This window comes from Chrysemys picta, chromosome 4, assembly GCF_011386835.1.
Source record: "Chrysemys picta bellii isolate R12L10 chromosome 4, ASM1138683v2, whole genome shotgun sequence".
Taxonomy (NCBI): domain Eukaryota; kingdom Metazoa; phylum Chordata; order Testudines; family Emydidae; genus Chrysemys; species Chrysemys picta.
This window is the reverse complement of record NC_088794.1, coordinates 485,438-511,182: the sequence shown is the minus strand read 5'-3', so window position 1 is coordinate 511,182 and position 25,745 is coordinate 485,438. Positions and strand designations below refer to the sequence as shown.

The following is a 25,745-nucleotide window of genomic DNA, read 5'->3' as shown; positions in this document are numbered from 1 at the left end:
AGGAGATTAAAGATAATCTAGGCATGGCGCAATATCTCAATGAATATTTTGCATCGGTGTTTAATGAGGCCAATGAAGGAATTAGGGATACTAGCACCATTACAGAGGGGCATACAGGATGGGGGATTACCGTATCCGAGGTAGAAACAAAACTTGAACACCTTAATGGGACTAAGTCGGGAGGACCGGACGATCTTCATCCGAGAACATTGAAGGAATTGGCGCGGGAAATAGCAGGCCCGTTAGCGATAATATTTAATGAATCTGTAAACTCGGGAGTGGTCCCGTTAGACTGGAGAATAGCTAACGTGGTTCCTATTTTCAAGAAAGGGAAAAAAAGTGATCCGGGTAACTACAGGCCTGTTAGTTTAACATCTGTAGTGTGCAAGGTGTTAGAGAAAATTCTGAAAGAGAAACTAGTTGAGGACCTTGAGGTTAATGGCAAGTGCGATAATTTACAACATGGTTTTACGAAGGGCAGATCGTGCCAAACGAATCTGATCTCCTTCTTCGAGAAAGTAACAGACTTATTAGATAAGGGAAATGCGGTGGACCTAATATACCTGGATTTCAGTAAAGCGTTTGATACTGTACCCCATGAGGAACTATTGGTTAAACTGGAAAACATGGGGATCGATATGAAAATCCAGAGGTGGATAAGGAATTGGTTACTGGGGAGAATGCAGCGGGTGGTATTAAAGGGTGAACTGTCAGGTTGGAGGGAGGTTACTAGTGGAGTGCCTCAAGGTTCAGTTTTGGGACCCATTTTATTTAATCTATTTATAACTGACCTCGGAACCGATTGCAGGAGTGGGCTGATAAAGTTTGCGGATGATACAAAGGTGGGAGGCGTTGCAAATTCGGAGGAGGATAGGGATATTCTGAAGGGAGACTTGAATGACCTTGTGAATTGGAGTATCAGAAATAGGATGAAATTTAATAGTGAAAAGTGTAAGGTGATGCACTTGGGGATGACTAATAACAATTTTAGTTACAAGCTGGGGACGCATTGGTTAGAAGTAACGGAAGAGGAGAAAGACCTAGGGGTCCTTGTAGACCGCAGGATGACTATGAGTCGACAATGTGACGTGGCGGTGAAAAAAGCCAATGCTGTCTTGGGATGCATTAGGCGAGGTATATCTAGTAGGGATAAGGAGGTCCTGCTTCCGTTGTATAAGGCGCTGGTGAGACCTCATTTGGAATACTGTGTGCAGTTCTGGTCTCCCATGTTTAAAAAAGATGAACTTAAACTGGAACGAGTGCAGAGAAGGGCTACTAGGATGATCAGAGGAATGGAAAACCTGTCATATGAAAGGAGACTAGAGGAGCTTGGGTTGTTTAGTCTGAGAAAGCGAAGGCTGAGGGGGGATATGATTGCTATCTTTAAATATGTCAGAGGGATAAATACAAGGGAGGGAGAGGAATTATTCCAGCTTAGTACTAATGTGGACACGAGAACGAATGGATATAAACTGGCCGTGGGGAAGTTCAGGCTTGAAATTAGACGAAGGTTTCTGACCGTCAGAGGAGTGAAATATTGGAACGGCCTTCCGAGGGAAACGGTAGGGGCGACGGACCTGTCTGGTTTTAAGATTAAGTTAGATAAGTTTATGGAGGGAATGGTTTAATGGTAAAACATAGTAGCCAAGGAAAACCAAGCAATGGTACGTAAATAGTATAATGGCCAACAGGGGTCAGGCTGGAGACTCTTGCCTACATGCTCGGGGTCTTACTGATCGCCATATTTGGGGTCAGGAAGGAATTTTCCTCCAGGGTAGATTGGCTGAGCCTCTGGAGGTTTTTCGCCTTCCTCCGCAGCATGGGGCAGGGATCACTAGCAGGAGGGTCTCTGCTGATTGAAGTCACTGAAACACAGGATTGGGGACTTCAACGGCAGAGTCCAGGGAAGGGTTTTGTGGCCTGCAGCATGCAGGGGGTCAGACCAGATGATCATAATGGTCCCTTCTGACCTTAAAGTCTATGAGTCTATGAGTCTATGTGATTGCGGAGCCATTGGCCATTATCTTTGAAAACTCATGACGATCGGGGGAGGTCCTGGATGACTGGAAAAAGGCTAATGTCGTGCCCATCTTTAAAAAAGGGAAGAAGGAGGATCCGGGGAACTACAGGCCAGTCAGCCTCACCTCAGTCCCTGGAAAAATCATGAAACGGGTCCTCAAGGAATCAATTCTGAAGCACTTAGAGGAGAGGAAAGTGATCAGGAACAGTTAGCATGGATTCACCAAGGGCAAGTCATGCCTGACTAACCTAATTGCCTTCTATGATGAGATAACTGGCTCTGTGGATGAGGGGAAAGCAGTGGATGTGTTATTCCTTGACTTTAGCAAAGCTTTTGATACAGTCTCCCACAATATTCTTGCCAGCAAGCTAAAGAAGTGTGGGCTGAATGAATGGACTATAAGGTGGATAGAAAGCTGGCTAGATCATCAGGCTCAATGGGTAGTGATCAATGGCTCCATATCTAGTTGGCAGCCGGTATCAAGCAGAGTGCCCCAAGGGTTTATCCTGGGGCCGGTTTTGTTCAATATCTTCATTAATGATCTGGAGGATGGCTTGGACTGCACCCTCAGCAAGTTTGCAGAAGACACTAAACTGGGAGGAGTGGTAGATAGGCTGGAGGGTAGGGATAGGATACAGAGGGACCTAGAAAAATTAGAGGATTGGGGCAAAAGAAATCTGATGACGTTCAACAAGGACAAGTGCAAAGTCCTGAACTTAGGACAGAAGAATCCCATGCACTGCTATAGACTAGGGACCGAGTGGCTAGGCAGCAGTTCTGCAGAAAAGGACGTAGGGGTTACAGTGGACGAGAAGGTGGATATGAGTCAACAGTGTACCCTTGTTGCCAAGAAGGCTAACGACATTTTGGGCTATATAAGAAGGGGCATTGCCAGCAGATCAAGGAACTTGATCGTTCCCCTTTATTCGACATTGGTGAGGCCTCATCTTGAGTACTGTGTCCAGTTTTGGGCCCCACACTACAAGAAGGATGTGGAAAAATTGGAAAGAGTCCAGAAGAGGGGCTAGAGCACATGATTCATGAGGAGAGGCTGAGGGAACTGGGATTGTTTAGTCTGCAGAAGAGAAGAATGAGGGGGGATTTGATAGCTGCTTTCAACTACCTGAAAGGGGGTTCCAAAAAGGATGGATCTAGACTGTTCTCAGTGATGGCAGATGACAGAACAAGGAGTAATGGTCTCTCAAGTTGCAGTGGGGGAGGTCTCGGTTGGATATTAGGAAAAACTTTTTCATTAGGAGGGTGGTGAAGCACTGGAATGCGTTACCTAGGGAGGTGGTGGAATCTCCTTCCTTAGAGGTTTTTAAGGTCAGGCTTGACAAAGCCCTGGCTGGGATGATTTAGTTGGCGATTCTTCCTCCTTTGAGCAGGGGGTTGAACTAGATACCTCCTGAGGTCCCTTCCAACTCTGATCTTCTATGATTCTATGAATTCCTCGGATAGGTACCCGTGTAGCTAACACAGCTCCTTAGTGGTTAACCCATGCACCCCCCAACAGCTCCGCTCTGTGCTGACTGGTTCCTGTGTTTACATACACTGGGCGCTGTCACCAGTTCTGGGGCGCTCTGTGCTGGGCAGGTCACTCCCCACATCTCTGCTTGCAGCTCCAGTGCCTGTGGCCTCACATCCTTGCTTAAGCGTTTGTTACACACATCCCTGAGTTCCAAGCAGTCAGGATCCGGATGGACCTGGGGGGAGGGGAGTCCTACTGAGATTTCTGCCCACTCCTTTTGAATCCCTGCTAAGGATTGTTTGCCTTCTTTGGAGCGTCTTTTGTGCCCAGTTGACCTTCCCAAGGATTTGGATAAGAATCCATCCCCCAGCATGTTCTGTTGAGACCCCTGTTCCTTTGCCACAGTTCAAATTTCCAAGACGTTCTTCTCACCTGCTGCACTGAGCATCTGACAACAACTGGACACGTCTCTACGCTTTGAACTTCTTGTTCTCTTTCCTCTGGTGGTCACACCCAGTTCTGCTTCTGGCTCTGCAGAGTGTCTCCTCTGTCCTTGCCTGGTCACAATCTGCCGATCCTCCTCTTGGTTTTGCACCCTCTCCTGATCCCTTGGAACCAATTCCTGTGTGTGGTGCGACGTGCAGCGATGCAGCCCGGCTGCCCAGAATTCTTGTGGCTCTCTGATGGGACAGAGGGCTGGTGACTCTCCATCAGTGCCAGCAAACTTTTCCTCCACTCGGGCCAGCAACTTCCATGTCATGCACAGGAAGTGTTGGTCATCAGGCAGGAAACAGACCATGTTACAACCCTCGCATGTCACGACAGCTGTTCCAACGCTGGCCACCACCGGTTATATAAGAACTGGAGCCGGAGAAAGAGCTCGTCCCCTCTCTCTGCTGCAAACTCCCTCCCTGCCCAACGCGGAGTGAGAATTAAATCCCAGACAGAGGCACAGAATTTCCAAACCCCATCCCAGGAAGGAGCCATTGGCTGCCCCCAGTGTTTGGCAGGAACCTTTCCTGAGAAGGGAACTTTGACACTCCCAGCAGCAGCGCAAAGGCACCAGCACTAACCTCAGGGCAGACTGTTAAACCCAGGGCTCAAACCCCACACGGGCTGTGAGTTCCACACTTACATTTCACCAACCAGCTGCACCAAGTGCAAACTTCTCAGCACATTAACAGCTTTAAACGGAGTCACAGGCGGTCTCCTGGGATACTCTGCTTCTCCCATTGCTGTAGTTAACTCACCTCCCCTAGAAGTGGTTGCTAGGTGGACAGAAGAATTTGACCGTCAACCTAGTGCTGTCTACACCGGGCATTATCTCAGCTTCACTATGTCACTTAATGGGTGGATGGGAGAGGATGTGCTGCTGGAGGACTGAGGAGCACGAGCATTATCAGACACCAGGAGGAAGGTCCTGTGGTAAGAACAAGGAAGGTGTTTGGAGGAGGCCATGGGGAAGTAGCCCAGGGAGTTGTAGCTGTCATGCAGCTGTTACAGGAGGCACTATAGACAGCTGCAGTCCACAGGGCCCTGGGCTGGAACCCGGAGTAGAGGGCGGCCCGGGTTCCCCCCAAACCTCCCAATTGACCTGGACTGTGGGTTCTTCCAGAGGGGAAGGTCTCTGGACTGTTCCCCAACCCACATGGTGAATCTCTGAGGCAAGAAAATCTGCCAATAAGCGCAGGACCCACCAAGATAGAGGAGGAACTTTGTCACACTGGTGTCAGGGGTCAGATCTTGGGGTGCACAGCGCAGCGGAAGAAGGAGGGTGATTTAAAAAATAATAAAATAAAAAAAGGGAGAGGGTTTATTTTCCCCCCACCACCACAATGGATGACATAGTGCGGGCACTGATACAAGCTACGGCGGCCCAGCAGGAGGCTACCCGTGTCCAGGCAGCCGCCCAACAGGAGGCAGTGCGGCTGCAGCAAGAGACTAATCGCCTGCTGATGGACCAGGCTGCTCAAGACCGAGCTATGTGGCGGGAACTGGTAAACCAGGTAAAGTCCCTTACAGAGCTGAATCGTGGCCATGATGGGACGCGGCTCATACGGGCCAGCCATTGACTGCAGAAAATGACACTGGAGGATGATGTAGAGGCATACCTTCTGGCCTTTGAGAGGACAGCCCTATGGGAAGCCTGGCCTCGAGATCAGTGGTCTGGCATCCTTGCCCCATTCCTGTGTGGGGAGGCCCAGAAGGCCTACCATGATCTGCCTGAAGAGGCTGCGGCAGACTACCCCCAGCTGAAAGCAGAGATCCTGGCCAGATCTGGGGTAATCACAGTAGTGCGGGCCCAGCAGTATCACGGTTGGAGGTACCAGGAAGACAAAGCCCCGCAGTCCCAATTGTATGACCTCATCCATCTCGCACAAAAGTGGTTGCAAACAGAGTCCGAAAGAGATCCTAGCGGTTCTGGTCATCGACCGATACATGAGGGGACTACCACCAGATCTTCGTGCCTGGGTAAGCCAGAACGAACCCTCCACCTATGACAAGGTTGTCGCCCTGGTAGAGAGGCGAAGGACAGCGAGGGAGCTGACCCGACCAGTTAAGGAAGAGGCACCCCGGGTTAAACTAGCAGCACCAAGCCCTAAAGTTCGGGTAACTGGGCCGCCAGGAGGGCCCAGGTGGAAAAAAAGAGAGGCTGAAAGCCCATCAGAGGCCACAAAGAGTCGGAGCACTGAGGGAGAAGAGGATCGTGGTGCTAGACTGCCCAAACCAAGAGACCGGGGAACGCCTAGGCTCCATACAGATGTTATGCCTGCGGGGAGTGGGGACCCATGGCTGCACAATGTCCCAATGCTGAGGAGCCTATGCAGGGTAACCTGGGGAACTGGGCAGATCCATGCTCCCTAATCCACCTTGTGGGGGTCTCACTAACCCCACATATCTATACCAGACCAGTGAAACTAAACGGGGTAGGGACCACGGCACTGATTGATTCGGGGAGTGCTATCACGCTTATCTCAGGGAAGCTTGTGAAGCGAAGTCAGCTGCTACAGGCTAAACGTACGGGGATAACATGAGTCTATGGGACAGTTAGTTACTACCCCACCATCCCAGTAAAAATCGAGTTCCAAGGGACCACTACTGAGGTAGCAGCAGGTGTAGTCCCTAAACTCCCATACCCGGTGCTCATAGGGAGGGACTTCCCAGGGTTTGGAAACTTACTCCCAGTAGGGAGATTGGAGAAAGATGGGGACCCTAAAATTGGTGAGGCATCCACAGCAGACTGTCAACCCCCAATCTTCTCTGAAATATCCCCAGATTTGTTCTCCACTCCCAGACAGGGTAGAAAGACAAAAAGGGAAAGAAGGGCAGCTAAGACCTTGGGAACCCGAATACTGACCCAAAGCCAGAGGGTCACTCTTATAGGTAGGTGGACCCACGCAGCTGAAAAGGAGGCCACACAGGAGGGAGAAGCACCTGAGTCTGACCCCCACCCTAATGCTTCAGAACCAGTAGAGGCAACAGAGACTGGGCCCCTAGATCTTGGGCAGATTAGCCCCGGGAGAGGAAATTTTGGATGGGACCAGGCAGAAGACCCAAGGTATGACAACATTAGGAAGGAGGTGACTGAAATAGATGGGGTCCCAGTGGAAGGAAAAACCCAGGGTCCAGGACCCTACTTCATAATGAAGAAGGATCTCTTATACCGGGTTGCACCAGTACAGGGGCAGAAGGTACAGCAGATCCTAGTACCTCAAAAACACCAGAACGCTGTATTAAGTCTGGCTCATAGTCATCTTTTTGGGAGGCATTTGGGGGTAGAGAAGACCCTGGCACGAGTCCTACGACGGTTCTTCTGGCCCAGAGTACATGAAGAAGTGCGGAGGTACTGTGCCTCCTGCCCAGAGTGTCAGCTGCACAGTCCCCGTCCCCACTTGAGGGCACCTTTAGTACCCCTTCCCATCATAGAGGTCCCCTTCGAGTGAATAGCCATGGACCTAGTGGGACCCCTGGAGAAGACGGCTCGGGGCCACCAATATATACTTGTTGTTTTGGACTATGCTACTCGCTACCCAGAAGCTGTTCCCCTGCGGAACACGGTCTCTAAAACTATAGCCAAAGAGCTGGTGGGGATCTTTGCCTGAATGGGGCTACTGAAGGAGATATCAACCGACCAAGGAACCCCATTTATGTCGAAGCTAATGAAGGACCTCTGTACGCTGCTCCATATACATTCCCTGAGAACTTCGGTCTACCATCCGCAGACTGATGGGTTGGTAGAAAGGTTTAACCGAACCCTCAAGGCTATGATAAGGAAGGTGGTAAGTCAGGACGGGAAGGATTGGGACACCCTACTACCCTACCTTATGTTCGCTATCCAGGAGGTACCACAGGCCTCAACTGGGTTTTCCCCCTTCGAGTTATTATACGGGCGTCACCCCCGTGGCATACTAGATATCGCCAAAGAGATCTGGTAAGAGGAACCCAATGAGGGGAGAAATATAATACAGCATGTAATGCAGATGCGAGACTGGATAGCCTGGGTTACCCCTATTGTACGGGAACATTTGGAGAAGGCACAGGAGGCCCAGCGAACCCATTACAATCGCCAGGCAAAAGTGCGACAGTTCCAGCCAGGGGATCGGGTTATGGTGTTGGTACCCACGGCAGAAAGCAAGCTTCTGGCCCAATGGCAGGGGCCCTATGAGGTGGTTCAACCCGTGGGGGAAGTAACCTACAAGGTGCGGCAGCCAGGATGCAGAAAACAAGAACAGATTTATCACGTTAACCTTCTGAAACCCTGGCATGCACAACGGTCCAAAAAGACCTAACCCAGGAAAACAAGCCTTCCAAACAGGTGAGAGTGTCTCCTGATTTAACACCAGACCAGAAGAATGAGGTGTCTGAGATGATCTTCCGGAACCAAGATGTGTTCGACAAAACCGGGTCGAACAACCGAGACATATCACCACATTGTCACGAACCCTGGGGCCAGAGTAAGAATGAGGCCCTATCGGATGCCAGCACCAAAAAGGGAGGAAATAAAAGCAGAAGTAAAAAAAATGCTGGAGTTGGGGATCATCGAAGAATCCCACAGTCAGTGGTCCAGCCCAATTGTGCTGGTGCTCAAACCTGATGGCACCACAAGATTTTGCAACGACTTCCGGCAACTAAACAAAGTATCCCAGTTCGACGCGTACCCCATACCTCGCATAGATGAGCTAGTGGACCGTCTGGGTAATGCCCGGTACTTGACTACCCTAGACTTGACAAAGGGGTACTGGCAGATTCCCCTTGCAGAAGACGCAAAGGAAAAGATTGTGTTCTCTACACCAGAGGGTCTTTTTCAATATACTGTCCTTTTGGACTACATGGGGCCCCAGCTACCTTCCAGCACCTCATGGACAAGCTATTACGCCCGCATAACAGTTATGCTGCTGCCTACTTGGACGATGTGGTCATTCATACCCCAGACTGGGAAACCCACCTCGAAGGTGGAGGCAGTCCTCGATACCTTCAGGCAAGCTGGCCTTACAGCAAACCCTGCCAAGTGTGCTCTAGGGTTTACAGAGGCCAAATATCTTGGCTACATTGTGGGAAAAGGTCTGGTAAAACCCCAAGCGAACAAGTTAGAGGCCATCCAAAATTGGCCCCGAGCAAGTCGTAAGAAACAAGTCCAGACATTCCTAGGTGTGGTGGGGTATTACCGACGATTTATCCCCCACTTTGCCACAAGGGCAAGCCCCCTGACAGACCTAGTGAAAGCCCGTGGACCTGATCTGGTGAGATGGTCTGATGCAGCAGAGGAAGCATTCACAGACCTACGGACTGCCCTCTGTAGTAACCCCGTACTGATAGCCCCTGATTTCACCAAGGAGTTTATCCTGCAGACGGATGCATCGGAAGTAGGGTTGGGGGCCGTTCTATCACAAATGGTCGGGGGGGAGGAACACCCAATTCTATACCTCAGTCGGAAACTCCTTCCAAGGGAAGAAAAATATGCAGTGGTGGAGAGAGAATGCCTCGCTGTAAAATGGGTCATGGAAACATTGCGCTACTACCTGCTCGGGTGCAGATTTGTCCTCGTGACCGACCATGCCCCTCTTCAATGGATGCAGCGGAACAAGGAAAAGAACACAAGGGTGACCAGATGGTTCTTATCCCTCCAACCTTTCCAGTTCCGTGTGCAACACAGAGCAGGGAGCCGTCATGGCAACACCGATGGCTTGTCACGTGTGCACTGTCTGGCGTCCCAAGCTGCCCAACCCCTTGGCATTGAGCAGGGGGGAGGGATATGTGACAGACCCAGACCAGTGGGGTACAGGAGTCTGGTAGAGGGCAAATATACTGGTCACTGGATGAGTAGTTTTCTGTTCCCTGAGTGACCAGAGCAGGGGCTGCACTAGAGTAATCAGGAACCTGCTAGAAGTAATTCAGGCAGGCAGCCTAATTAGGACACATGGAGCCAATTAAGAAGAAGCTGCTAGAATCAATTAAGGCAGGCTAATCAGGGCACCTGGGTTTTAAAAGGAGCTCACTTCAGTTTGTGGTGCGAGTGTGAGGAGCTGGGAGCAAGAGGCGCAAGGAGCTGAGAGTCAGAGGGTGTGCTGCTGGAGGACTGAGGAGCACAAGCGTTATCACACACCAGGAGGAAGGTCCTGTGGTGAGAATAAGGAAGGTGTTTGGAGCAGGCCATGGGGAAGTAGCCCAGGGAGTTGTAGCTGTCATGCAGCTGTTACAGGAGGCACTATAGACAGCTGCAGTCCACAGGGCCCTGGGCTGGAATCCGGAGTAGAGGGCGGGCCCGGGTTCCCCCCAAACCTCCTAATTGACCTGGACTGTGGGTTCTTCCAAAGGGGAAGGTCTCTGGGCTGTTCCCCAACCCACATGGTGAATCTCTGAGGCAAGAAAATTCACCAATAAGCGCAGGACCCAAGATAGAGGAGGAACTTTGTCACAGAGGGTAGACTGCCTCCATTCCCAATGCCTCACGTTGAATTGGGCATAGTTAGTTTCTGCCTTGCTTAGAGTGCGTGAAGCAAAAGCAATAGGTCTCTCTTCTCTTGAAGACATAATGTGTGACACGACTGCTCCCACTCCATAAGGGGACGCATCGCAGGCCAATTGTAGGGGTAAAGATGGATCAAAGTGCGTTAGAACTTCAGAATTTAGCAATGCACCCTTAGCTTTGTTAAATGCAACATCACAGGCTTCAGTCCATTTCCAGGCCTTGTTCTGCCGAAGGAGTTCGTGAAGTGGTTTTAGCAGTGTGGCTAACTGTGAGATGAACTCGTTCAGTAGTCCTAGAAATGAGCGAAGCTGGCTAACATTTCGAGGTGGGGGAGCCTCCACAATAGCCTTAACTTTTGCAGGGGCCTTATGAAGACCTGCAGCATCAATGATGTGTGCCAAATATTCAACAGAGGGCTGGAAGAATTCACACTTGTCTTTGCGGACTCGCAGTCCATACTCTTCAAGTCTTTGTAGGGTAGCCTCTAAATTCTTTAAGTGATCCTCTTCATTCCTTCCAGTGACCAGGATATCGTCCAGATAGCACTGAACTCCTGGCAAGCCACACAAGATCTGGTCTATAGCCCTCTGGAACAGGGCGGGAGCAGACGTTATTCCGAAGGGTAGGCGACAGTATCGATAAAGCCCCTTATGAGTCACAATAGTCAACAGCACTTGGGACTTTTCATTGATGTGCATCTGTAAATACGCTTGATTCAGATCAATCTTACTGAACTTTTGTCCCCCAGCCAGGCCCGTGAAGAGGTCATCGATGTGGGGAAGCGGGTATTGCTCTGCACACAACACCGGGTTGACAGTGACTTTAAAATCACTGCAAATCCAGAGGCAGCCATCTGTCTTCACTATTGGAATGATAGGAGTGGCCCATGGGCTATGGGTAACTGGTATTAGGACTCCATTGGTGACCAGGCACTCCAGGTCCGCTTCACCTTTTGGCCTGATGGCATATGGCACAGTTCAGGCTTTCAGATATTTTGGTGGACTGTCAGGTTTAATGTTCCATGTCACAGTGATTCCCTTCATACTTCCCAGATCCTCTCCAAAAACAGCAGCATGTTTCCTGAGTATAGGGATCAGACTGGTTTCTTCTTTAGTCATTTGGTGCACTTCTGCCCAATTCAGCCAGATCTTCCCAATCCAAGACCTACCTATTAAGGCTGGGTAATTACCTCTCACCATAAACAGTGGCAATTTAGCAGCCTGTCCATTGAGCTCCACCTTAACATCAATAGTGCCCAGCATGGGCACAGCTTCTCCTGTATACGTCTTCAGAACAGTTTTTGTTGCCTTAAGCAGAAGATGCTGTAGCTTTTCTTTATACACAGTCTTGGAGACCAGCGAGACGGCTGCACCGGTGTCCAGTTCCATGCATATAGGTTTGCCGTCCAACAACGGGGTTACCCAGTATTCATGTGAGCCCACTGCCAAAGACAAAATGTGCAGTGGCACTTCTTCTTGCGATGAGGTGTCACTTTGGTCATCCTGGGTCTGTTCTAGGGTATGCAGGGTTGCCCTTTTGGTCGGCCAGACCACAGACCTCTTTTTCTTTTGTTTACAGGCACACTCAAGGTGTCCCTTTTTGCCACAGTGTCAACACACCAGGTCCTTACACCAGCATTCTGATGCCTGGTGACCCGGCTTACCACAGCGGTTACATTCCTGACTCTCCACAGTTTGGTGGGTAGGTTCTTGTGACACTGTATGCACCCTAGGGGATGCACCGATGTATTGCGCCTCCTTTGTAGCCAGTTCATGGAGACTGCAATATCAATGGCCTTCTGTAATGTAAGCTGAGCCTCTGTCAGTATCAGAGGGGTAGCCGCGTTAGTCTAAATCTCTAAAAAGCAACAGAGGGTCCTGTGGCACCTTTGAGACTAACAGAAGTACTGGGAGCATAAGCTTTCGTGGGTAAGAACCTCACTTCTTCAGATGCAAGTAATGGAAATCTCCAGAGGCAGGTAGAAATCAGTCTGGAGATAACAAGGTTAGTTCAATCAGGGAGGGTGAGGTGCTCTGCTAGCAGTTGAGGTGTGAACACCAAGGGAGGATAAACTGCTTCTGTAGTTGGATAGCCATTCACAGTCTTTGTTTAATCCTGATCTGATGGTGTCAAATTTGCAAATGAACTGGAGCTCCGGTGCCTCCTCTTCGTAGTGGGCTCGGGGCAGTTAGGGTAACGGCCTCAGGTCTCAGAGGTCTCCCGGCCACGAGCTCCCGGCGGCACGTCTGCTATCTGCGGCGGCTGAGCCCTGACTGAGCTTTGGCGGCCGGCTTTTATACTTCCTGTCCCACCCCTTGACTTCCTGGGGGCGGGAACAGGCGGCAGTGGCTCCGTCCACTTGGGTGTTTGCAAGGAGGCTCCCTCTGCTGGACAGGAGGGGAGCCACACCGACTCACTACAGTATGCATGTATCATTTTTATATCTGAATTTATGAGCATTGGCTCTATGCTTGTATTTAAAGTGTTTGCTGTAGAAAGCACCTAAGGCAGATTTGGTGAACATAGTGTGAAGGGGTTATTCAAGTAATTGAGTACTTTGCTAACAATGGATCTTGGAAGACGCCAATCCGCATCTGAGCTTTCCTGGGAACATTCAAACTAACATGTAAACAATGGTGTCGGCCTGTAAAGAACTGAGTCATTCATAGACATGTAGATTGCCCATGTGACTGCAAAACTCCATCTTGTAGCTGTGAATCTACACGGGGGAGGGAGGGGTTTCCACCCACAAGGGAGGCTATATAGGCCCCTGGAAACCCCTCCATTTTGTCTTCAGCTGGCTCAAGAAATAGCCTCTCCACCCCAAAAGGATGCCTGAAAGAAACTGGGACAAAGGAAAGTAACTACAGGGGTGTGAGTGATTGCTGGACCCAGACTAGGAGGAAGTCTGGTCTGTCAAAAAAAGCTTGATGGAACATCTCTGAGGGTGAGATTTACCTGCATTTAGTTTTTTACTGTATTAGGTTTAGACTTGCCTGTTTTATTTTATTTTGCTTGGTAATTCACTTTGTTCTGTCTGTTATTACTTGGAACCACTTAAATCCTACTTTTCATATCTAATAACATCACTTTTTACTTATTAATTAATCCAGAGTATGTATTAATTCCTGGGGGAACAAACAGCTGTGCATATCTCTCTATCAGTGATATAGAGTGTGAACAATTTATGAAATTACCCTGTATCAGCTTTATAGAGAGTAAAACAGATTTATTTGGGGTTTGGATCCCATTGGAAACTGGGTATCTGAGTGTTGGAGACAGGAGCATTTCTTAAGCTGTTTTCAGTTAAGCCTGCAGCTTTTGGGGGATGTAGTTCAGACCTGGGTCTGTGGTTGTAGCCGGCTAGTGTGTCTGTCACAAACAGGCAGGGCACTGAAGTCCCAAGCTGGCAGGGAAAACAGGCTCAGAAGTAGTCTCAGCACATCAGGTGGCAGTCCCAAAGGGGTCACTGTGACCCAACCCATCACACAGTTCAAATAACCTAGTTGGCACCTGACCAGAAGGACCAATGAGGAAAGAAGTTACTTTCAAATCTGCAGGGGAAGGATTTGTTTGTTGTTCTCTTTTGTTGTTCCCTCTCTGGACAGAGGGAGAAGCCAGGCAGGTACGACATCTCTTGAAAATATACCTGGAATAATCCATCTAAAACCATAAAAATTGTAAGTAGGGCAAGGAAATGCGTTAGGTTATCTTTTGTTTTAGCTTGTGAATTTTCCTATGCTACAGAGGTAGTTTTATTCCTGTTTTTGTAACTGTGAAGCTGAGCCCAGAGGGGAATCCTCTGTGTTTTAAATCTTTTTATTACAATGTAAAGTACCTTCCATCCTGATTTTGCAGGTGTGATTCTTTTAATTTTTTCTTTATAAATCAAGTTCTTTTTTTAAGAACCTGATTGATTTCAGTGTCCTGAAGACAAAGGGTCTGGTCTGTGCTCACATTGCTAAAGCAATTGGTTGGTATATTATTCTCAAGCCTCCCCAGGAAAGGGGAGGCTATTTCTCTTGTAGCCATTTCTGAGTTTAACGCCTGAGACTTCTACTCACTTTAAATCTCTCTCGTTGTAGTTGTTTCATTCATAAATTAAGACTAATCCAGTGTTGTGAATTGTTGGGGTAATTCCCTGTACGGCAACAGACTGTTGTAGATTGATCCCTGTAGAGGGGCAAAGGACCTGAGCTGTCTGAACTGCCCAGGAGAGGGCTGGACAGTGCAGAACACAGACTGTTGGGGAAACATCGGGGATGGAGAGCGCATTGTAAGCTAGTAACCACGTCTGGCGGAAGCCAGAGCGTAGCTGCTGTTTGCTGACAGGCTGCGGGGGTCAGAGCTGCTGGCCCAGGGCTGTGGCTACACACAGACACTCAGGGTGTGACCTGCAGGCTGTTGGTCTGGTTCTCAGGAGCCCAGGGTGGAAGCGACAGCAGGAAGCACTGGGAGGCACCCCAGGGTGCAGGGCAGGTGGTGACACAGTTGCTGACCGATTTGGCCTGCAGTGTCCTAGCAAAATTAACCCACAGGTGAGCCAGACCGATTCCAGCTCAGTCTCTGTCAGTGTTCAGCTGAGACACGGGGACCCTGGCATGAGCTGGCACCTGGTCTACCAGAGTCACAGTCACACCTTCTGCTAGGAGAGCGGCTGTGTCTGAAACCCATCACTGCCTCGCGCTGCCCAGGCCAGTGTTTGCATCCTCGCCTGCCTCGTCTACACACCCTGTCACTGGTTTAGCTTTCGCTGTTTCACTTTCACTTAAACCCGACACTGATCAGCTCACCCTGAACGGCTGTACACCGGTCACAGCCTGCAGTGAGAGCGTCCACTGGGGGGTTGTGTTGGGCTACTGAACTCGGTTTCAATTCACATCTTTAGTTAAATCGACACAACCATGTGTAGACAAGTCCTCAACTCCATCCCCTCCTCCCACCTGCTGGATTGTGGGACCAACTCAGGAACAGCCACTCCCGAGTTCCCAGCCAGGGAACATCTGAGCTCTTCTCCTGTCCTTACCGAGCACACGGAGGGTCGTCTCTCCCTGCAGCTGCTCCGTACCGTAACCAACGACACATTTATACGGCCCCTCATCCAACACCGTCACCCTGGAGAGCAACAGGGAGGCATCCCCCATCTCCAACTCCTGCTCTGATACGCTCGCTCTGGACTGGGATTCTCCCCTGCCCTGGTCATACTGCGCAATCCTCTCCTCAAACAGATACCACTGAACCCGCAGGGAGCTCAGATCGACCGGCCCCCCGACATTGAACTGACATTTCAGCAGCGCCCCAGAGCCCAACAGGGCCCGGGAGGAGGGTTCTGTGACCATCTGCAGCCAGGAACCTGCACAAGGAAAGAGAAAATCACACTCTGGGGCTCGGTGCAGGGCTGGGCCATGCGGAGAGAAGGTCACTGCCTGGGGATGGATGAGACAGTGACGGGATCTGGTCCCGCAGGGACGGGGAGATGGTGGGATACCTGGGGCAGGGTTCGGCTGTGCTCTGGCTCCCCTGGGTCTATCAGTTATGATACACCCCCCACCTTTTCTCCTTCCCAAACTGTCCCACACGGGGTCCCTCCGAACCGGGACAATGCATCAAAGGGGGGAGGGATAGCTTGGTGGTTTGAGCATTGGCTTGTTAAACCCAGCATTGTGAGTTCAATCCTTAAGGGGGTCACTTAGGGATCTGGGACAAAATCAGTACTTGGTCCTGCTAGTGAAGGCAGGGGGCTGGACTCAATGACCTTTGGGGGTCCCTTCCAGTTCTATGAGATAGTATATCTCCATATATTTTTATTTTATTTAAAGGGAGGTTTTGCAAATCGCTCTGGATTTCTTCCCGCATTCCCTCTGGCCCTGTTCACACCCCTCAAGCGATCTCTGTCACCCTGTCTCCACTAGCCTGGCTCACTCCACTGGGGCACAGTGCTGGGGCAGGGCTGGGGCAGAGCCGGGTTAGACGATACAGTGCAATAAACACCTGCCCCCCCCATCTACACGCACTCGTTGTTGGGCTACGGCACGGGGGGGACCCAGCAGAAGGGCTCTAACCCCCCTGCTTCCTTCTGGGCCTGAGCCAGCCCCACACGGAGCGGTCATGGGGAGGGACATTCTCTGGGGGCAGGTTAGTCCGTGGATGTTCCTGTCCCAATATCGGGGGCCAGCTGCTGTGGGAGGCAGGACCCAGACGAGAGGGGCGCTGGGATGCTCCGGCCTGGCTGTTCCCAAGGTCCTGTCCCCGGGGCAAGGTCAGAAGGTGACCGGTGAGGTCATTGCTGAGAGGTTTTGCCCTGACAGACACCAAGATATTGGGCAGCAGCAGGTTCCCGGTGCCCTGTCTGAGATCTCAGTGTGCCCGTCCCTTCGCTCAGACCCCGACCCCCTTCTCCTGCCCCCAGTATTCCCGGCGGCTCCCCCGTTCCCTCCCCCGGCTCCTGTTACACTCTGGGGCATTCACACGGGCTCAGGGCAGACTCGAGGGCTGAGGCCGGGCAGAGCTGGGCAGTGACTGACCCACCGGTACCCAGGCCCCGTCCCCGGGACTTTACACTGCCGGGGAACCCCGGGGCCCTGCCCTGCCCGTCCCCCAGGGCACCAGTGGGTCTGTACTTACCGGCCACCCTGAAGATGAGGAGGTGGATGAGGAGACACCCCAGCCCCATGGTCCATGCCCTCTGTCCCCACGTGATCTCCGGGGCTGGCAGGGCCCCCAGCAAATTCCCTTTCACTTTCCATGTTACGCAGGGGCTGTAAGAACAGGAAAAGGGCGGAGATAAGAGTTTACAGTTACTGATACTGTGACACACAGACACTCACCGAGCCAGGGGAAGGGCCCAGCCTCCCACCCCCATAACCCCCTCCCCGGTGGGCTGGGGGTGAATCCCCTGGGGTCAGCAAGCGCTAGGTCCTGTAGCCTATAGGACTAACCTGCTTGCTTGTACATATATTGTCATAACTATAAAGGGAAGGGTAACAGCCCTCCTGTGTAAAATACTATAAAATCCCTCCTGGCCAGAGATTCCAAAATCCTTTTACCTGTAAAGGGTTAAGAAGCTCAGGTAACCTGGCTGACACCTGACCCAAAGGACCAATAAGGGGACAAGATACTTTCAAATCTTGGGGAGGGGGAAGGCTTTTGTTTGTGCTCTTTGTTTTTGGGGTTGTTCGCTCTTGGGAGTAAGAGGGACCAGACATCAATCCAGGCTCTCCACAACTTTCTGAACAAGTCTCTCATATTTCAAACTTGTAAGTAACAGCCAGGCAAGGTGTGTTAGTTTTATCTTTTTTTTCTCAACTTGTAAATGTTCCTTTTGCAAGAGTGTTTACCTCTGTTTGCTGTAACTTTGAACTTAAGGCTAGAGGGGAGTCCTCTGGGCTCTTTCAATCTGATTACCCTGTAAAGTTATTTTCCATCCTGATTTTACAGAGATGATTTTTACCTTTTTCTTTAATTAAAAGCCTTCTTTTTAAGAACTGGATTGATTTTTCCTTGTTCTAAAATCCAAGGGGATTGTTCTGGACTCACCAGGAATTGGTCGGGGAAAGGGAAGGGGGGGTGATGAATTCCTCCTTGTTTTAAGATCCAAGGGGTTTTGGATCAGTATTCACCAGGGAGTTGGTGAAAGAGTCTCTCAAGGCTACCCAGGGAAGGGAGTTAGCCCATTGGGAGTGGTGGTAGCAGATCAGGTCTAAGCTGGTAGTTAAGCTTAGAAGTTTTCATGCAGGCCCCCACATCTGTACCCTAAAGTTCAGAGTGGGGAAGGAGCCTTGACACATATATATTCTTATAGTTTAAGTATTTGGTTTATTGTGATAAGTTTATAGATTTATATTAAAAATAAGTTTGGCTGTAAAGCAAGGGACCTACAGGCCATATCCTGTATGTTAAGCTAAGGCAAAGTGAGCATATCTATATTAAGACTTTTTACCCAGAAAGTAAAGTTGACCTATATCTTGTTACCTAACTAGATAAGTATCCACGCATATGTCTATGACCTTTTATCTAGACCAATAGACAATGGAAGAATGTCATAGGGGGTTTTTCAATTTGTATCCACAGACTTAACAGGTACACCACAAGGAAACTTATGTGCGTATATTGTTGTCCCACAAACTTATACAGGATCGTTTTAGGGGTCAAGGCAAAGATGCCACATTTATTATTAATCTGTAACTATTAACAAATACCTCAATGCTTATACACATACAGTCACACACACACACACACACCAAAATGTTCTGCAGCTGCTGGATAGTTACCAGTCCTGAGTGTAGTTTGAGTTCGCAGCTTGGGATCGTAGCTCGTGACAGCTAACTGGCCAGGAGAGCTGAGCACGAGGGGGAGCCGGGTCTCTGTCGGGCGCGCACCGATGCTCCTTGATGTTGATAGCAGAACGTTACCCAAAGTCTCTCATCTCACCCTTCCTTTTTTATAGGAGTTTTTGGATTCAAAGTCTCTAGGTCTCGCTGTGTCACGCCGCCTCTGGGTTTGACTTGATCACCCGTCAATTGCAGGCGTGACTGTCAGCCTGGGACCTGGCTTTGATCTTCCTTCTGTTGTTTCTTTTTAAGGTGGATGCTTCTTGCTTGAGTTAGGGCTGTTGTCTAGTTCTTCAGCCGTTGGTATTTGAACTTTATCTCATCAGGAAGGGCTGGTGCTGGAGGTTGATTCTATCACCCATACATCCCTCATTCACACATCTTAACTAGACTAATAAGGTTACAGCAGGGTTTGCAAAAATGAAGGTTGCAGCAAGCCCTTACAAAATGGAGTAAGCATTTTAAAATGGGGTTTGAATTACAATATGGCACAGAAGTTACAATGTAAGCAAAATGGCAAGTGTAATGAAAGTTACAATGTAGCAAAATGGCAAGTGTAATGAAAGTTACAATGTAGTAACAGAAGTTACAATGCTACAGTGGATAACTTAAAAATAATTTCATTCACATTGGTTCTACAATATACATGTCATCAATACGCACATACATACTAGCCTATGGGGTAAGCGTAGCCTAACATTTTGTGGGTGAGGAATTAAATTTGGGCATAGGAGGAAGGATTTCCGGCACTTGTGCCCTATAAAAGAGGTGACCCATCTCGCTAGAGTATTCTATTTCTACTCTATCTCTCTCTATCTATTCTATCTATCTATGATGACTGCTACTATTAGTAGGCTATACTTGTTCTTCTTAAACTTTAAGTTTCAAGGGAATTAGGCTAAGTTTGGTTTCCCTAAGTTTTATTCTTAGTTTGTTTATTAAGTTTTGATTTTAAGTTTAAGTTAGTCAAATAAACCTTAATTTAGTTTTGATAACTCTTAGCATTAATTTCCTCTAAGCACTGCATCCCTCACTCAAGAATTGAGAAACCTGAACTGCAAGGCTGGTCCTCTGTCTCTTACCACCAGGTTATCCAGGAAGGGTGTGAGTATATTAACCAAAGCTTTGTTGCATAGAATTCTATAGTATCATATGTATCGTTTGAATAGCAGTAATACAATTGTAACTTTGTAACTGAGTATTTTACCATTTACTTACTATGATTGATTTTAATAAAAAGTCTTTAAGGCTATATCTGTCTCTGTGTGAGCTTCCTGTCATACCCCTGAGGGTCCTTTGTAAATTCTGTGGAGCCTGATTCGGGAAAAGAACTTTTATCTTCTGATCAAACAGATTGGCAAGCCTAAAACCCATACTATTAATGTTAATAATTAATTATCATTAATATTATTTATTCCATTAAATTAAATAAGAATTAAACTGATGAATAAAATTAATATTATCTGTACACCCTAAATCAGGTGATAGTCCCCCCAGGAATGGTGATGGGGTTCAGCCAGGGCCAGCACAACCACTAGGCAACCCAGGTGGGGGGGAGGGATAGCTCAGTGGTTTGAGCATTGGCCTGCTAAACCCAGGGTTGTGAGCTCAATCTGGGGCAAAATCAGTACTTGGTCCTGCTAGTGAAGGCAGGGGCTGGACTCAATGACCTTTCAAGGTCCCTTCCAGTTCTAGGAGATGGGATATCTCCATTAATTTCTATTTTTTTCTATTTCTAGAGCACCAGGATTTGGGGGGAGGCATTTTGGGTCCGTCAGCAGCATTTCGGTGGTGACACTTCGCGGCGGCGACATCTTCGGCCACCCCAGTCTTTGGCGCCATTTTGGTGGCAGCTTCTCCTGGAACCGCCCCTCTCCTGTCCTCTTCTGTCCTTGGTGCCGCCTGGGGCAGCAAAAAGCTGGTGCCGGTCCTGGGCTCAGCCCCCGTCCCACCCCGTGCTGGCTGGGGGTGAATCCCGTGAGGCCGGTGGGGGGCTGGGTCCCCAGCAATGGTAAAGGGGCTCAGCTGGCTGGGAACTTTGCGTGAGACTTTTTCTCTCACTTTCCAGACTGGCTGGGGCTGGTGACCGGGCAGGAAGATGCTGCCGGATGCTGAATTCACCCGGCTTCAATGCTGAGTGACCAGCTGGGGGAGCTGGCCTGGGGGGACATATCTGCCTTGCTATGCCATGGGAAAAGAACCCAGGAGTCCTGGCTCCCAGCCCCCCCATCTCTAACCACTAGACCCCACACCTTTCCCGAAGCTGGGGATAGAACCCAGGAGTCCTGGCTCCCAGCACCCCTGACTTTAATCCCCCCAGCCCTCCACTCCCCGCCCAGCACCAGGGAGAGAACCCAGGAGTCCTGGCTCCCAGCCCCCCTGACTCTAACCTCTAGACCCTGCTCCCCCCCCGAGCCGTGTATGGGGCCTGTCAGGGCATAGAGCACTCACCTGCTCATTAGCGAGTTACCCAGGGAGGTCCTGGCAGCGTACATGCTGGAGGACAGTTTAAGCAGTGCGATTGGCTGGCACCGGTGGTGGGCATCAGGAATGGACACGGAAGCAAACCCCCCGCTGTGTTAAATCCCGAGCTGATCAGGGCCCACAGGGGGTGGTGTCATCTTGCTGTCACTGGCTGGCAATGTGTTATTTAGCCTGCTCCATACAAGTGTTCTGGGGTTGCTCTGGCCTCGCCCCCCCCAGGCTCTGACATCTGCCCTGTTCCCCACAACGACATGGAAGAAGCACCAAGGCTGGGTGTTCCTGCTGAAACGATCAGCATTGACACAGTTAACATGGTCATCATTAGGTTCCAGGGGTAACATTATATTGCTATGAAAGACACAACTCACACTGGGGTCAGGCTATCTGCAGATACAGGCAGCAAACCAGGTGTATTCAGGTCACATTGGGAAGGTTTTGTAGAGGCCCAGGGCCAGATTCTCACCGACACTGGGGCCCCGTTTGGCCTGGAAGTGGGTGAAAATATAACATGGGCCTCTTTGTACTTCACAAGCTCTGTAGAGGGGCCGTAGCACCAATGAGAATCCAGCCCTGCCCTGCCAGCCATTGTGTCTGCAAAGAAAGCTTCCAAATGTGACTTCTTCTGGGCAGGGTTTTCTGCCTGAATGTGCAGAGAGCCTGAGCCGAAAGCCCTGTGAGTGGCATGAACTGCCTTGTTTCTACTGATCGTCTGTTAACTCTGAAACCTAATGACAGCGGGATTACCTGTTTTGCTGATCGTTCCAGCTATGGGTCAGCACGGGTGTAGCGCCTGAGGTTGGAGTCATTCATTGCTGGGGGGATGTGGAATAAAGGTTCCCTTCACGTGCGCCTCTGGGGCGGAGCACTTTGGACACCAGCGGTTCACACACACCGCTCTTCCTGCTGCTCCCTCTCTTTAGCACATGGCCATGGAGGAACCCGTATGCCTGGTGGGGAACGGCACCAATGGGGAGATGGAGATGAACCCCGTGGCGCTGGAGACCCTGTGCGATGTGTGTAGATAAATCTCTAATAATTTTCATATGACTTTACATTGTGCCTCTTCATATAACCTTGTGGTGGGTCTACCCACATGTGACCTCTGTTTTCATAGGACTTTGTATCAAAGCCTCATTTAGAAACTTTGCATTGCCCTTGGTATAATATTATAGCCCTTAAGGATAGAATAAGATAGAAGAAAAATTTATTTTTGCTAGCAGTAGAACAAGAGCTCTCCCCCCCCCACTCTTAATCAATTGCCCTGTTGAATGAATGAGGTTTGGATGAGCAAGGCATGGAAGGCAGCACCTCCAGACAGCCTCAACTGTTGGAGAGGGGCTGGGAGCCAGACCCAAGGACAATAAAACGTGTCAAGTGGGCTCATTAAAGACAAGCAGACATACCAAGGGCCTCGGGGGTTAGAAGCAAGCACCTTCTTTTGGAAACACCCTCCTGGCAGAATTGGGACAAAACTCAAAAGAAAGCAGCACAAAGGACCAATGGACACAGACACAGAGTTTGAATCTGGTCTAGATTTGCATAAGAGGAAAGCTGCTATAAAAGTGAGGTGTCTTGCAGAGGACCCCGGGTCTCGTCTTGTCAACATGGGAGTGTGACGTTATTGATATAATCTGGGACCATATAGATCAAGGTTGCAACCAAGGTCCTGTAGTGGCACGCAAATCTTGTATAAAGGGGGTCAAATGGAGTGTCTAAGACAAGGTTATGGCTTATGGGTTATGATTATGCTGTCTATATGTGTGTATCAATTTTGTAGTTGAAGTTATGAATATTGGCTCTATACTGTCTGTATTTCAAACTTATGCTATGCTGCTGGGTGACATCCCAGACAAACTGGTGCTAGCTCTGCCTAGCCTGCTTGATGGCCCATTAAGGACCATCAGCTATACAATGGACCCATTGAGAGAAGGCAGATACACCTTGTAACTCAGCAAAGTATGCAGGGACTGGCCCATGTGACTCCAGACTCCATTTTGCTGTACTTTTCCACAGTAAGAACAAAGAGGTGATCTTACACCTGGAAAAGACTATATAAGGCTGATGCCTGATCTCCATCTTGTCTTCAATCCTGCTTCTTACCTCTGGAGGAACTTTGCTACAAGCTGAAGCTTTGAACAAAGGACTGAGGACCCATCCCAGCGGGGGATGTATTCCAGAGACTTGATCTGAACCTGCAGTTTATTCCATCGCAGCTGCAAGCCTGAACCAAGAACTTTGCCATTACTGTATGTAATTGATTCCATTTAACCAATTCTAACTCTCATCTCTATCTTTTTCCTTTTATGAATAAACCCCCTCAGTTAGGTCCATCCTGGGGTCCCCGGCCAGCCCAGCCCAGCCCCCCTTGGGAGGTCAGAGCCATCTCTGCCTCCCAGCCATCTCTCCAGCCTGCTTCCCCCCCCCTTCAGCGACCCCTCCCACAGCCTTTGTTCAGTTTCCCGGGCTAAGGAGTCACCTGGCCTTCAACCCCTTCCTGGGTTCTCATGTTACACACTCAGGTATGCGCCCTCGGGCTGTCTCCCATCCTCCAATGCAGACTATTCCAGCCACACTCCCCTGTCAGCATTCACAGACCACAGTGAGAACAGGCCCAGTTTGTCACAGAGGTCAAGAAGGTGTCTATGAAAAGGTAGTATTTTGCTGGTTATAATTATACTATCTGTACATGTGTGTCATTTTTGTAGTTGAAGTTTGTATCTCAATGTGTTTGATTCTAAGTAACACCAGTGAAGCATTTTGCCAGCTTATGGAGAAGGGACTCTTCAGATTAAGTGCCCAATCAAGAAACACTTAACTGACAATGAACCTTGGGAGACTCCAATCCACATCCGAGGAGCCTCCCTGGGGACGTTCAAATTCGCATGTGAGCAATGGCTGCTCTACCTGTAAAGAACTGAGTCATGTATGGACAATAAAAGCTCTGACCTCCCTCGCCTTATCATCCTGGCACCGGCACAGCTACACCAACGCTGCGAACCAATCACCAGCGTCAGGCAGGTTTCTTGCTATAAGCCAATAATAAAACATAGCACAGGAAAAAGGTTCGGGACGATCCCCATCCCCGGGAAGCCGTCTCGGGTGGTGTTGTTACATTCACCTTACGCAGAAGGTGTGCGCCCCAAGTCACACCCCTAAAGCCATGTGCGTGTCCCCTCCCTGTGTACGGGCACAAGGGACAGTGTACGCCATTCAAAACTAGCGCTAACCTGTCAGCTTTCCCCTCCCATTGTCCTGGTGCCTCGGCGTCCCCTTGTCCTGAACACCTGCACTGCAGGTACTGAGGGGCGGGAAAGCACAACCTAGGGCTGTACCAGGGTCTTGTCTTCCTTTGGGACATCCCAGGGCTCTCCTGGGAGTTAACTGCCACCCGTTGCTGTGATGAGACGTGCCTATGTCCTGATCCTGCCAGCTTTTCTAGCTGCCTAGCCAAAGCTTCCTGCAGCTCACTCAGGGCCAGGGGATACTTGGTGTCAGGGATCAGGAATCGAATAAAGGCCCAGGCCAGTCTGGGCTCTGTCACTGCTAGAAAGTTTCTGCTTAATGCACACTAAGGTATACATGGTGCAGCTACTACATAGTGTTAACATGATAGATAGACAGATAGATAGATAGATAGAGACAGGATACAGGGAGAGCATAGATGACAAATTTCTAATCTGTTGGGGGGGATGCTCCCCCTGGCTCCTCCCAGGCCCCGCCCCCACTCCACCCCTTTCCCCAAGGCCCCACCCCGTCTTCCTTCTTCCCACCCCTGCCCCGCCTCTTCCCCACCCAGTTACGGCCCCTCCCCCAAGCCATTTTTTCCCCATGGGTGCTCCAGCCCCACAGCACCCACAGAGTCAGCACCTATGGGGGATAGACAGACAGACAGACAGAGGCAATGTACGGGATATACAGCCTGACAGACAGAGGTGGTGAGACAGACAGACAGACAGGCAGTGTATGGGGATATACAGCCTGACAGACAGAGGCCGTGGCTGGATAACAGACTCATGCGAGCTGCTGCGAGCAGGGGGATTTCACAGCTGGCCCAAAGAGGGAGATGAAGGATCCCGGATGGTGTCAGGAAGCAGAAGGTCTCTCACCCATTCTCCTGCCGGCCAGCTGGTTCAGCAGGGAAGGACTTGCCGGTGCGGTACAGGCTGGCGACGGCCACCACCACCACGGGCTGATCCATGCCACGCAGGGCCTCCAGCGCCTCCTCCGTCACCTCCAGCCCCCCGTCGGCCGTGTTGGCGATGAGGCACACGGGCTGCTCCATCGCTCACCTGTGGAACAGCAGGCGCAGAGCTGGAGCCGGGGGAAAGAGGGGAGGGTGGCTTTGGCATTTCCATCCGGCCCCTTCCCTCCACCGCAAAACCACTGTTGTCAGGCCGCTCCGCAGGGGCCACAGACCCCAGCATGAGAATTATTGTCAGACATGCACCCACCCGCTGGTGGAGCACTGCA

At 50.1% G+C, this 25,745-nt stretch overlaps 1 protein-coding gene across 1 annotated transcript in view; it reads right to left on the bottom strand.

Moving 5' to 3' along the window:
* LOC135982779 (guanylate-binding protein 1-like) overlaps positions 1–25,594 on the bottom strand; it is a 46,451-nt gene extending 20,857 nt beyond the window's left edge. Inside the window, exon 1 of the mRNA XM_065590954.1 lies at positions 25,462–25,594. Within this exon, the coding sequence (XP_065447026.1) occupies positions 25,462–25,557 (96 nt within the window). The 5' untranslated portion in view covers positions 25,558–25,594. The remainder of the gene's footprint in view (positions 1–25,461) is intronic.
* Between the last annotated feature and the right edge of the window lie 151 nt (positions 25,595–25,745).